Source organism: Macaca mulatta, chromosome 15 (assembly GCF_049350105.2).
Source record: "Macaca mulatta isolate MMU2019108-1 chromosome 15, T2T-MMU8v2.0, whole genome shotgun sequence".
Classification (NCBI taxonomy): Eukaryota; Metazoa; Chordata; class Mammalia; order Primates; family Cercopithecidae; genus Macaca; species Macaca mulatta.
The window spans coordinates 23450105-23462732 of NC_133420.1; the positions used below are offsets into that span (position 1 = coordinate 23450105).

Below are 12628 nucleotides of genomic sequence, written 5' to 3' on the forward strand. Positions count from 1 at the left end.
GAGGGCATGCAGGGGCAGGGGAGAGACTGTGCCTTGGTCTCTGAGCAGCCCTCTCCCTCTCTGGGCCTGTGCCTTCCTCTGTCAGATGAGCAGGTGGATCAGATTAGAGGTTCCCATGCTAGCAGGATACTAAACACCTGGGGTGCTGGGGACTTCAAGCAGGTTCCCTGGACCCACCGAGACCAAGAATCAGGCTGGGAGGCTGGGCGCCATGACTCATGCCTGTAATCCTAGCACTCTGGGAGGCCAAGGTGGGTGGATCACCTGGGGCCAGGAGTTTGAGACCAGCTTGGCCAACATGGTGAAACCCTGTGTCTACTAAAAATGCAAAAATTAGCTGGGTGTGGTGGCGGGCACCTGTAATTCCGGTTACTCGGGAGGCTAAGGCAGGAGAATCACTTGAATCCAGGAGGCAGAGGTTGCAGTGAGCCGAGACCATGCCACTGCACTCCAGCCTGGGCAAGAGTGAGATTCGTCTCAAAAAAAAAAAAAAAAAAAAATCAGGATGCGGCTGGAGAGCTGGGGGTTGGTGTTTCTGCCAGCTGCCCAGGGGAAGGGGATGCCTCGGCCCGGCTGGGGGAAGCAGCTGACTACATGTCCTTTAAGGGGACTGTTTGAATCCACAAGAATCAGGATCAGGCTCTGAAGAGTGAAAAAACCATCACTGTGGAGGTTAACCAAGATCTTGCATGTGTCAGCTCATCCATGTTCCCAACAGTGCTACGAGGCAGCATCTCCATTTTGCAGATGGAGAAACTGAGGCTCAGTTTGCATAAGAGTGGCAGGAATTAGTTCAAACCCAGACCCTCAGGCTCCAGAAACCGAGCGCTTAGTCCTGCCTGTGGCCACCACCAGTTAGCCCATCCAGACTCGGGGTTGGCTGAGATCTCTTAAACAGGATGGAAAAGGCACTAACCAAAAAGGAAATGTGTGTAAGGCATTAAAACTAGGAACTTCCGTTCATCAAACCATACCATTCAGAGTTAAAAGGCAAGCCACAGACTGGGAGAAAATCATCCCAACACATACACCTGACAATGGACTCTTTACAGAATATATTTCAAAGCTTCTGTAAATCAATATGTAAGAGACAAACTACTCCCTTATTCAAGTGAGCAAAAGCCTTGAACAGGCACTTCACAAAAGAGAATATCCCAGTGGCCAATAAGCACATGAAGCAAGGCTACTTTTCTCATTACTCATCAGGGAATGGCAAATTAAAACACTTAAGCGGCCAGGCGCGGTGTCTCATGCCTGTAAACCCACCACTTTGGGGGGCCGAGGTGTGTGAATTACCTGAGGTCAGGAGTTTGAGACAAGCCTGGCCAACATGATGAAACCCCGTCTCTATTAAAAACACAAAAATTAGCCAGGCATGGTGGTGCACACCTGTCATCCCAGCTACTCAGGAGGCTGTGGCAGGAGAAACCCTTGAACCCAGGAGGTGGAGGCTGCAGTGAGCCACTGCATTCCAGCCTGTGCAACAGAGTGAGACTCTGTCTCAAAACAAAAAACAAAAACAAAAACAACACAATGAGATATAACTATGTAGCCATCTGAATGCTTAAAGACAAAAAAACCAAAGTTAAAGAAAAACAAGGTCGGTGATGTGTGGAGCACCTGGAATGTCCATGCTTTGCTGATGAGAAGGTAAAATGGTACAACTACTTTGGAAGACCATTGGCTGGTTTCTACCATGGCCAAACACTGTCAACACTATAACCCAGCAATTCTGCTCCTACGTAGATGCCCAAATCAGTGCTTCTGTCCATCAAAAGACACAATCAAGAATGTGCAGAGTGGCTTTGTTTGTAACAGCAAAAACTGGAAACAAATGTTGGATCAACTGATAAACTGCATTCTGTTCACACAGTGAGATACTATACAGCACTGCAAAAGAACAAACCTCAGTTATACACAACAAAATGAATGCAGCTCATAGACATAATGCTGGGTAAAAGAAACCAGGCACAAAAGAGCCCATTATTGTATTTCATTTATGTGAAATTCAAGAACAGGAAAAGCTACTCTATAGGAATGGTGACCAGAAGCTTCACTGTATGTATATTATACCTCAGTTAAAAAGTGAAAGAGGAAAAAGGTTTTAATGGTGAAGATGGGGCTCTGCTGCCAAGAGGGAAGCCAGAAAGCTTCAGGGCCTGTCCTCAGGGTCCCTCTTCTCCTCGTAGGAAAGGCCAACACTGAGGAAATTGTGGAGGGCTGTTCCCTGACCTCCCAGTGCCTGTAGGGCTATCTCTGGGCAGCAGGGCACATGTTGGATGAGCTGAAACTGTGCAAAGATGGGAGGATTTAGTGAGCTCTCCATCACCAGAGGCATGAAAACCTCAGCAGAGGGGCTGATTTAGCAGGTCTGGGGTGGAGCTCAGGAATCTGGTCCTATAACCTGACATTCTCCTATCAGCCCATTGAGTAGACGGCTATTCTGGAGGCACAGGCCTGGAATTTTTTTTTCTTTTTTCTTTTTTTAGACAGTCTCACTCTGTCACCCAGGCTGGAGTGCAGTGTGAGTGTTATCTCAGGTCACTGCAACCTCCGCTTCCTGGGTTGAAGTGAATCTCATGCCTCAGCCTCCTGAGTAGCTGGGATTACAGGCACGTGCCACCCTGCCCAGCTAATTTTTATATTTTTAGTAGAGACAGAGTTCCACCATGTTGGCCAGGTTGGTCTCGAACTCCTGACCTCAGGTGATCCATCTGCCTCGGCCTCCCAAAGTGCTGGGATTACAGGTATGAGCCACTGCGCCTGGCCTGGCCTGGATTTTTAAGGTTGCTAAACTGAGAACATTTTCACTGGCCTGGAGACATCATGTCGTGTGACAGAGGCTGCTGCTGTCCTAACCAGAGTCTCTGTGGGGAGTTGGAGACCCAACGTGGCAAAGGCTCGCGGATGTAGCCTGTGACACAAGGAGGAGAGGACCCAGGACGCTGGCAGGAGAATGGACCATTCAGGGGCTGGACTCAGAAGGTGCCGGGTCCAGGCCTCAGGGTTTCACAGTCAGGAGATTTCGGGAAAAACACAGGTAACTTTTAATTTCATGAAGGAAGCATTTAAAAACACAAAGCTCCCAACTACCACTTAGTGTCATACTATGATTTTTAAAAGAAAAGACAGCTTGGCACGATTTAGAAAACCCATTTCTCAGTGGCCGGGCAAGGTGGCTCATGCCTGTAATCCCAGCACTTTGGGAGGCCGAGGCGGGTGGATCACCCAAGGTCAGGAGTTCAAGACTAGCCTGGCCAACATGGCGAGACCGTGTCTCTACTAAAAATACAAAAATTAGCTGGGCGTGGTGGTGTGCACCTGTAATCCCAGCTACTTGGGAGGCTAAGGCAGGAGAATCACTTGAACCCAGGAGGCGGAGGTTGCAGTGAGCTGAGATCGTGCCATTGCACTCCAGCCTGGGCGACAAGAGCAAAACTCCATCTCAAAAAAAAAAAAAAAAAAAAGAAAACCCATTTCTCAAAACTGAGGACAGTTCTTTACAAAACAACATTTTGAATTTTATTATATTCTTGTTTTTTCTTTCTTTCTTCTTTTTTTATTTTTTTTAAGACAGGGTCTCGCTCTGTCACCCAGGCTGAAGTGTGGTGGCGTAATCTTGGCTCACTGCAACCTCCGCCTCCCGGGTTCAAGTGATTCTCCTGCCTCAGCCTCTCTAGTAGCTGGGACCACAGGCACACCCCACCACGCCTGGCTAATTTTTGTATTTTTAGTAAATACGGGTTTCATCATGTTGGACAGGCTGGTCTCAAACTCTTGACCTTGGGTATCTGCCTGCTTCAGCCTCCCAAAGTGCTGGAATTACAGGCATGAGCCACCAAGCCCCGCCTAAAATTCTTTGTAGAGAGAGGGTCTTGCTATGTTGCCCAGGCTGGTCTCAAACTCCTGGCCTCAAGCAATCTTCCCACTTTGGTCTCCCAAAGTGTTAGCATGATAGGCCTGAGCCACTGCATCCGGCCTTGTTTTTCTTATCTTAATGGAGATGGATGAAGAACTACCTTGCAGTTTTGGAGAGGCTGTGAATGGTGTTGGAAGTCTCTGCTCTGGGCTGTGAAAACCCCCAGGGGCAGAACCTTGTTGGTTGCTGCATCCTAGTACCCTGAGCAGGATGGCTCATGGTGGGTGCCTTGTGGGCGTCCGCTCACTGGATGAATGACTCTGCCTGCTTGTGAGCTATGTGGCGGCGTGTGCCACTGACCACAATTCTTCCTTGCAGTTGAACACAGTGCTTATTTAACCGATGGCTGCCTGGAGCTCAAGTGTCTGAAATGTGATTATTGCTTTATCAGGACATCAAGTTCCTTTTCATGGCAATAATCCCCAAGCACAGCAGCCCTCACTTAAAGCCCTGTGTATAAGAAAGGTGTGATCCTCTATGCATACTTGAGCGAAGCCAGGGGCTAACCGCTACTCAGCAGAAAGGGCTGTCAGTCAACATATGAATCCGTGCGGGGTTCTACTGGGAAAGCAAACGGCGACTTCCAGTCGCAACACCTTGTATATTTTGGTCATGAGGGAGCAAAAGGAAAGGAACAGGCCAGTGTGAAATGGATGGCTTGTTGTAGCCAGCCATGGGATGAAACACACAGTTCTTGGTGAACAGTGGGAACCTCAGGACATATGTAAGTGGATTCCAGCACCCAGGTGCTATGGATGGAGGTGCCCACAGGTTGGACAATGATGGAGGGCAGACGGGGTGCACACAGAGATGACAGGGGACAGATGGAGGCAGCGACTCCTGTCCCTTCTGTCTGACCCCATAGACTCTTCCCACCCCCAGTCTCCTCTGCTCACTGCGGATCTGCCTGGGCCTCTACAGGTGGGGCGCTGTAAGGAGAGGTCACCTACACTGGGGCCAGGCTGTGGCCTGGCGCTGCGCTGGCCAGGTCCATCAGAAAGCAAGGGCTTGGAGTGCCTGGCCCTCAGCCCGGGTCCTCCCACAGTGGCCACTCCAGCCCCTGCCCCAGCCCCAGTCCCAGCCTGCTTTTCCACTCGCCTCTGTGCCTTTGCACATGCTGTTCCCTTTGCCACCTTGTGGGCTCCTTTAAGGTCCCCTCCCCTGGCCAGGGAGAGCCAGCTGCTCAGCAGGACCCAAACGTTATGTTTGTCCCTTTGTTCCATCACCACTTCCTCCCTCTGCTGGGTCTCCAAGGCAGGCTGACAGATCCCTGTCTCAGCCTGGCTTTGTATTGAAAGCCTGGGCACATAGGCAGAAAGAGGTTTGGGGCACCAGCCCTCCGTCCCCTCCTCTCTTCACCTCACTCCTCTGCCACCTCACTGCTTTTCCTGCTTACCCCATTTCCACTGGTGTAAGGAGAAAAGACAAACACCCAAATGCAATTTGGAGCTTTCTTGTAAGATGCTAGTGTTGCAAACTGCCATCCATTCATCATCCACCCAACTGTCCAACCATCCATAATTGTCTATCGTCTGTCCATCCATCCATCCATCCATCCATCCATCCATCCATCCATCCCCCATTCATTCATCCATCAGTCTGTCCATCACCCATCCATCCAGCCAGTCACCTGCCCACCTCTATCTAAGATTAACTGAGCCTTGACCCTGCTGGGACCTTGCAGGAGTGGGCCCATCCGGAGGCAGGGAATTAGCTGTCTGTCCTAGGAAGTATCCAGAAAGAGCCAGTTGACCGCGTCTATCAAGGAAGAACCGAACTGATCCGCGCTGCAGCTCAATTGCCTGGAAAGGCTGGTTAAAAATCTGGATCCCCAGTCCAACTCCAGACCTGCGGGCCAGAATCTCCAGGGGTGGAACTTGCACACCTGCATCTCTTACAAGAGATGTTACTGGTAGTTTCCGTCTAAAAAGAGCTGCCAAAGGGCCTCACTCACCCACCCCACTCTTTCAGACGCTCGGTGAGCATCTGTGCAACAGAAAGGTAAAGAAAGTGAAGGAACTGTGAAGGCTTAACTAAGAGAGGCTTGGCTCATCCTGAGCCGGGCGGCACAGGGTCCTCAGGTCTCTGCCTCCTGGCAGGTTCCCCAACCCCCTGACCCAGGAGAGGGGCTGCTCCCCAACCCCCTGACCCAGGGGAGGGGCTGCTCCCCAACCCCCTGACCCAGGGGAGGGGCTGCTCCCCAACCCCCTGACCCAGGGGAGGGGCTGCTCCCCAACCCCCTGACCCAGGGGAGGGGCTGCTCCCCAACCCCCTGACCCAGGGGAGGGGCTGCTCCCCAACCCCCTGACCCAGGGGAGGGGCTGCTCCCCAACCCCCTGACCCAGGGGAGGGGCTGCTCCCCAACCCCCTGACCCAGGGGAGGGGCTGCTCCCCAACCCCCTGACCCAGGGGAGGGGCTGCTCCCCAACCCCCTGACCCAGGGGAGGGGCTGCTCCCCAACCCCCTGACCCAGGGGAGGGGCTGCTCCCCAACCCCCTGACCCAGGGGAGGGGCTGCTCCCCAACCCTCTGACCCAGGGGAGGGGCTGCTCCCCCTTCCATCTTAAAGTCAGGGTGCTGTGTCTTGCGGGGGGCAGGGTATCCTGGACTGGAGCTAGGGCTGTGTGAAGCTACAGGAGCAGATACAGCACCTCTTCCTGTGATGCCAACTTGTCTGGGAATAAGTCACGTAAAGCCTGGTGTCTATGCTGACAACAGCCACTCAGACATTACGGAGCACAATGCCCAACTCGCATGAGTTTTGAAGATAAAACGAGAGTTTTCAAAGAAACCCCCAGCCTGCAGCGGGCCACTGGAGGACGCATCCCCAGATGCGAGGGGAGCTGGGATTCTGAGGAAGTCGGGGAAGCTGGCAGGAGGAGGGGTCTCCACGGACAGGGGCCCTGCCCAGGACGACCTCCTTATCCCAGCCCATCTCCCGGCGATGCTGAGACGCAGAGGCAGAGCCCTATGCACGCTGGGTTTCAATGCCCCTCGCAGCGACTCCCACCGCCTCCTCCTCTCGGTGGGGGACAGAGCTGTGTGTATGAAAGAAGAGCCTGACAAACCCTGACCTTCCCGGAATCTTTACCTAGAACTCCCCGATTTCAAACCCAGCAGATATCAGAGGAGAATGTGGGATCTGAAAGAGGGAGGTTGATTAAAGGGGTCCCGCTTCTCCAAGATGCACCGCTCCTGTCAAAACAAACTTTGCCATGTTTTGAAATGCTCTCGGTGTTTGAAACATGTTCATTAGCTATGAAAAAGGCAGATTTCACAGGGAGGGGAGGCTGTGCCTGCAAGCTGCCCCTCTTCCCCAGATGGTGGATTGGAAAGCAGCTGGAGAAATGTGGTCTCCTTGCCGACATCCGTCCAGCCGGCGGGACATCGGGCTGGGTGGCTGTGCCTTGGCACCGAATCCTCCACGGGACAGGCAGGGGCAGGTGGGGACAGCAGTGATGTGGAGCTCGAGCTCGCTGGGCTGGACCTGCTTCCTCCACTCCCTGGCTGAGAACAGAAACTCTCTCTGTCTTGGTCCTCCCATCAGGAAAACAGAAGGTCCCCCCCAGCCTCTGCAGATTTGGTTTCCCTCTCTGGAAAATGAGAAGCGATTGTTGGAGGAGTGTTTGGTTCATGGTGAAGACTAAACGGATTCTCCTACCAGGCTGTATCTTCCACAAAGGCGGGGGCCAAGCCAGCCTTCCCAGGGAACGGCCGGGCCCAGCACAGATCCTCATCAAATGGATGGATGAATGAATGAATGAACCAAAGAGCTGGAGTTTACATCCCTTGCTGGCCCCTTAAGGCCCTTCCCTCTCTTCCCCTCCCCTTTCGGCATCAGCTCATCTCTTCCTAACAGTTCGTTCCCCTGAAAATGCCAGGAATGTGGCAGACCTGTGACTGCCACCCAGGGGTTAGTGCTCAGAACCTTGGCCGAAACTCAGGCCTGAGGTCCACCTGCTGAGGTAGGGATTCTGGGCCCGAGGGACTGACAGATCATTCCCAGGCGTCCTGCACTGTTGGGATGGGACGCAGGGTGGGGCTGGGCAGGAGGTGGCCTGGGATGCATCTGCATGGCCCTCCGTGCCTGCACTGTCGGGTGTCCCCAGGGATGCCTGGCCATGAAGGTCGTCCGTCCACTCAACAAATGTTCCACAAGGGTCCCCGTGCCATGCCTGGGCGCAGACACATCACAGCATGGTGTGATCCCCTGCAAGGCAGCGCTGACACACACCACGAGAGGAGGCTCTGTCCTTCCCTGTGGGGCCCAGGCTGAGCTCCAGGTCCCCCACCAACACCCACTGTTGGCGAGGTCAAATGGGCTTTTCCTCGAGGAAGCAGTGCTCAGAGCCCTAGGTGTTCCTCGCACCCGAGGTCTCGCTGGGGATTCTCTCTCGACCCCTTCCCTGGGCACCCACAACCCAAACCCTCCCTGGGCCATGCTGCAGGCTGATGCCTGGAGATGGGCTCCTTGCTTGAGCTGATTTCCCGTGGGGCTCTGGTACCTGGCTGCTGGGTGACCAGAGGGATGTGGTCTCTCTTACTTCCCTGAGCCTCAGTTTCATCATCTGTAAAATGGGATAATAAGCCTTGTGATGATTTACAAAAAAGCAAAATGAGCAAAATGTGGTTTTTTTGTTTTTTTTTTTTTGAGATAGAGTCACTCGCCCAGGCAGGAGTGCAGTGGCGCCATCTCGGCTCACTGCAAACTAACCCTCCTGGGTTCAAGTGATTCTCCTGCCTCAGCCTCCCGAGTAGCTGGGATGACAGACGGCACCGCCATGCCCAACTAATTTTTCGCTGTATTTAGTAGAGATGAGGTTTCACCATATTGGCCAGGCTGGTGTCAAACTCCAGACCTCAACTGATCTGCCTGCCTCAGCCTCCCAAAGTGCTAGGATCACAGGCGAGAGCCACCATGTCTGGCCAACGAAAAAGCAAAATGTTTTTTGAACTCTTTTTTTCTTCGTCGTTAACTCATCTTTCAGTGAGTTCAGTGGCTACAGAGAAACGAAGTGAGAGTGGCTCTGGGAGGGGTGGCGCCAGCCTGGGCTCCTGGCCACCCTGGGGCTCTGTTTAGAATGACGGAGCTCCACACCTGCCCTGCCTGCCCACAGCGGGCCCCAAGAGGCAGTCCCACCTGTCCCCTCAACATGCCACCTGGCACAGACTGTGTCTGTCCCCTTGAAAACTGCATAATTGCATATCCCCAGCACACAGCCCAGGGCCAGGCAGTAGGCTCAAGGAAGGAGAAGGAAGGGGTTTGCGCTTCAGGGCCAGGCTAAGCCCCGGGAGACCCAGTGGGGCCCTGACCTCAAGAGCCCGACGGGGTCATCCCCAACCAGACCTGCTCCCCCAGACCCCAAGAGGCAGCAGCACGGGCCCTGCCTGGGCCTGGGTGTGACCAGCCGCCCTTCCCGCCCTGTCACCCGTGGCTGTCACCAAGACTGCCCTGTCACTACAGCCGAGCAGCCAGGCCTGCCCGCCCGCTCTCCCAGCCCCGTGATTTGTCTTGCAGCTGTTGCCTTGCTCGGAGCGAGACACTTGCTTGCAGCTTGTGAGCTGTGTATAGGCAAATCTTTCATTTTTCCTGCATTACGCCGGCGTGTACTGTCACTTAATTTTTATGTATGCAATCCTTCCTGACAAATATGATCTGCTGCCTGGTAATTCGTCTGACGCTCATTCTGTTCTGCGCTCTAATTACAGCTCCTATTTCTGACACCGAGGCAGCCGCTCTGCCACCGCTGGGTACCGCACCTGTCAGCCCGACCATGGCACTGACTAATGCCCTTTCATGCCAGCCTCGTGTTAGCAAATACAGAGGTGGGGAGGGTCCCGGGAGGGGGAAGTGGGAGGAGACCAGATTTGCATAAGCCCAGCTCTTGGGTCAGCAGCCTTAGGGGATGAGGTGGTTGCCGGGGCAACGTGGCTGCCAGCACAGCATTCCCACGTAGTAGGTGCACATGAGGTGCGGCAGATGCATAATTCATCCCCACTCACAGGGCGTGCAGTGTCCCTGGCCCCTGTGCCCCTCCTGAGTCATGATGCAATGGTAATTAGTTCAATCTCTTGCCCAACCAAACGTGTGTGCAAGACTTAGTCAGCAGTCTGCAGAACCTCTTGGTGGAAGGGGCTTTGGCTCGGCACTGTCACCATTATGGAAGCTGGTGGGTGCAGGCCCTTGGTTCTGGGAGCGCGTCCTGCTGATGGACTTGCTCAGCTCCGTGCAGGCCTCAGCTCACTGGCCACCTCTCCTGGATGCTGGGCACACAGCCCGGAGCGGGGACAGGCCCCAGGAGGGCTCCTTCCACCCATCACATGGCCTGGTCGGCGCTCGGAGGGCTCGGGAAGAGCCCAGCTTATGAGGGCGGCCTTCTCCCAAGTTCCAATTCCTTCTCATTAATATAATAAGTGCACCAGTCCAAGTCAATAAAATCATACTGTCGGATGAGACGCATCTCTGCCCATTCCTAATGATGCGATCCTAACCGGCTCTGACGGAGCGCCGCAGTCTCTTTTCTGCAGTGGGACAGAGAAAGGCTCGGTGCTGACTGACAGGGGACAGGAGGCGGCGGTTTGACCTCTTCTCTTTGACAACTTCCCTTGAATTTCCTGGTCTTTTCGAAGCCCTTCAACCACATAGGTAAATAGTCCCAAAGTGACCGAAACACTTGGTTTTTCACAAGGGAAGTCAATGTTTGAGGGAACAGGGAAAGACGAGGCTTCCTTCCAGCAACAGAGAGTCGGTGGCCTGGGTCCCCAAAGGGGGGCTCCGACAGTATCCACGGAGGCCCCGGCCCTCGTTTCCTGGAAGCAGCGTGGGTTCTGGAAGGAGAGGCCTGCTGCCATGTGACCTCAGGAAAATCTCTCGAGCACCTGGATTTCAGATTCTTCTTCTGCTAAAGGGAAGGATCGCTGGATACTTGGGGCTGTCAGGGGCATGAGTGCAGTGTCCCATACTCCCCGGGGGGTGGGTCCAGACACATCTTCCCTTTGGAGCTAAAAGAGCTCCTGAGGCCTGGCCAGGTGGGGACGAGAGTTTCAAAACAACCCCCTCCCCGCTACCCCCGCTGGCTCCAGCAGCTGCTGGGAGCCACTAGTCTCTAGGCTCGTACGTTTCTCCTAATTGTGTGCAACGTGCTGAGAGTCTCCCTGGAATCTGTGTGAACAGTGATACTTTCCACAGGACACTGTGACTTTCAGAAAGTGCCTCCGCCCAGACAATGCTGCTCTCTCTCACACCCCACTTGCTGCAGGCACTCAGGGGTCTGGGGATGGGAGACGTCCTGGCTTGAGCCATGGAGTGGGGTGGAAATGAGCTGGAATGGGGCGGTGTTCAAGGAGGCGGCGGGCAGCTCCTGGGGCCCAGCTCCCTCCTGGGGAAGCAGATGCTGGTGGGCGCAGCACACAGTGGGTGGGCCTGGGGGCACCTTCCTCTGCAAACGCACCTCAAAGAGCCAGGAGCTAGCCCCGAGAAAGCAGGGGCCCTCGCCCACTCCATGGGCCTCTGGGAAATGTGCCCACAGATGGGCAAGGTGAAACCCAGACAGCCTTGTAGCAACGCACCGGAGACCCTGCTCCTGTGTCCCACTGCGGGGGAATGCGGGGCTTTCTTGGTTCCTGTGTTCTCGCTAAATGAAAAATCCTCCATTGTCCAGCATTCTAAGTCTCACATTTGGTTACATACCCAGTGTATGGATTCTAAAGCTTGCCATTGCTTCACGTGTCCCCAAAACACACATCTGACCAAGTGTCCTCCCGAGTTCAGCCCTTCAGCAACCCCCGACCCCTAGGGTGGTGTCCAGCCCACAGAGCTCAGAGTTCAAAGCCCTGCCCGCCTTTCTCACCGCTCCTGCAAGGACCCTGGTCTGTGGCAAAGCCAGGCTCAGCTGCACGCCGAGGCTCACCCACTCTTTCCTGGAACACTGCTCCCGCCTTCCCTGTCCCAGCAGCACCTGGTCACCCTTTATGGTCCAGCTACAATGTCACCTCCTCCCTGGCAGGCACCTGGCACCCACAGCCTCAAAACCGCCGGTTTAAAGGCCAAAAACGAGGAACAGCACAAATGTCCAGCCCCCAGGAGGGACGGACCCCGGGTGCTGCCTGTGAACGAGACACTCACAGCAGTGGGAAGATGCTGCCCTGTGCCACAGACACACCCCCAGCTCCAAGCAACCGGCTCAGTCAGCTTCTCCTGCAAGGGCCGGGAGGTGACCAGAGGGTGCGGGAAGCCCCAGCTGGACTCCTCTGGCCATGGCTGACTCCCTTCTGGGTCACTGTTCTGAACAGATGAGAAAACTCTGGGGCTTAAAAAAGGCATCCTCCTGCCCTAACTGACCAAAGACACGTGGGGAGAATGTTTGCATCTCCCTGCATGGTCACCAGGACCGCTGGGGGATGCTGGGGCACAGACAGGTCCCCCTTACCTAGGGAGTGGGCTGCAGTGGTCTCAGAGCTGAAGAAGCGGCCCAGACCAAGGTCACCGAGCTTCACGACGCCTGTGGCTGTGATGAACACGTTGGCAGGCTTGATGTCTGCAGGGTGAGCAGAAGGAGGTTGGTGTGAGGTAGGAGGCTCGGGGTAGGTGGGACAGGACGAGACGAAGGGGGAGCTCCGGGTGAGGTGAGGCCTAGCCCAGGTCCTGCTCCCTCAGGGCAAGGCCCTGTCCTGGCTCTGGCTGTGGGACCTCGGGAAATTGACCATTTCT

General features: G+C 54.6%; 1 protein-coding gene across 5 annotated transcripts in view; it reads right to left on the reverse strand.

Moving 5' to 3' along the window:
- Window positions 1-12628, reverse strand: part of NEK6 (NIMA related kinase 6) — a 97133-nt gene that overhangs the window by 12729 nt on the left and 71776 nt on the right. For all 5 annotated transcript variants that reach the window (XM_015116870.3, XM_015116871.3, XM_015116873.3 and 2 more), the window contains exon 7: window positions 12348-12455. In XM_015116870.3, coding sequence (XP_014972356.1) covers window positions 12348-12455 — 108 coding nt within the window. The remainder of the gene's footprint in view (window positions 1-12347; window positions 12456-12628) is intronic.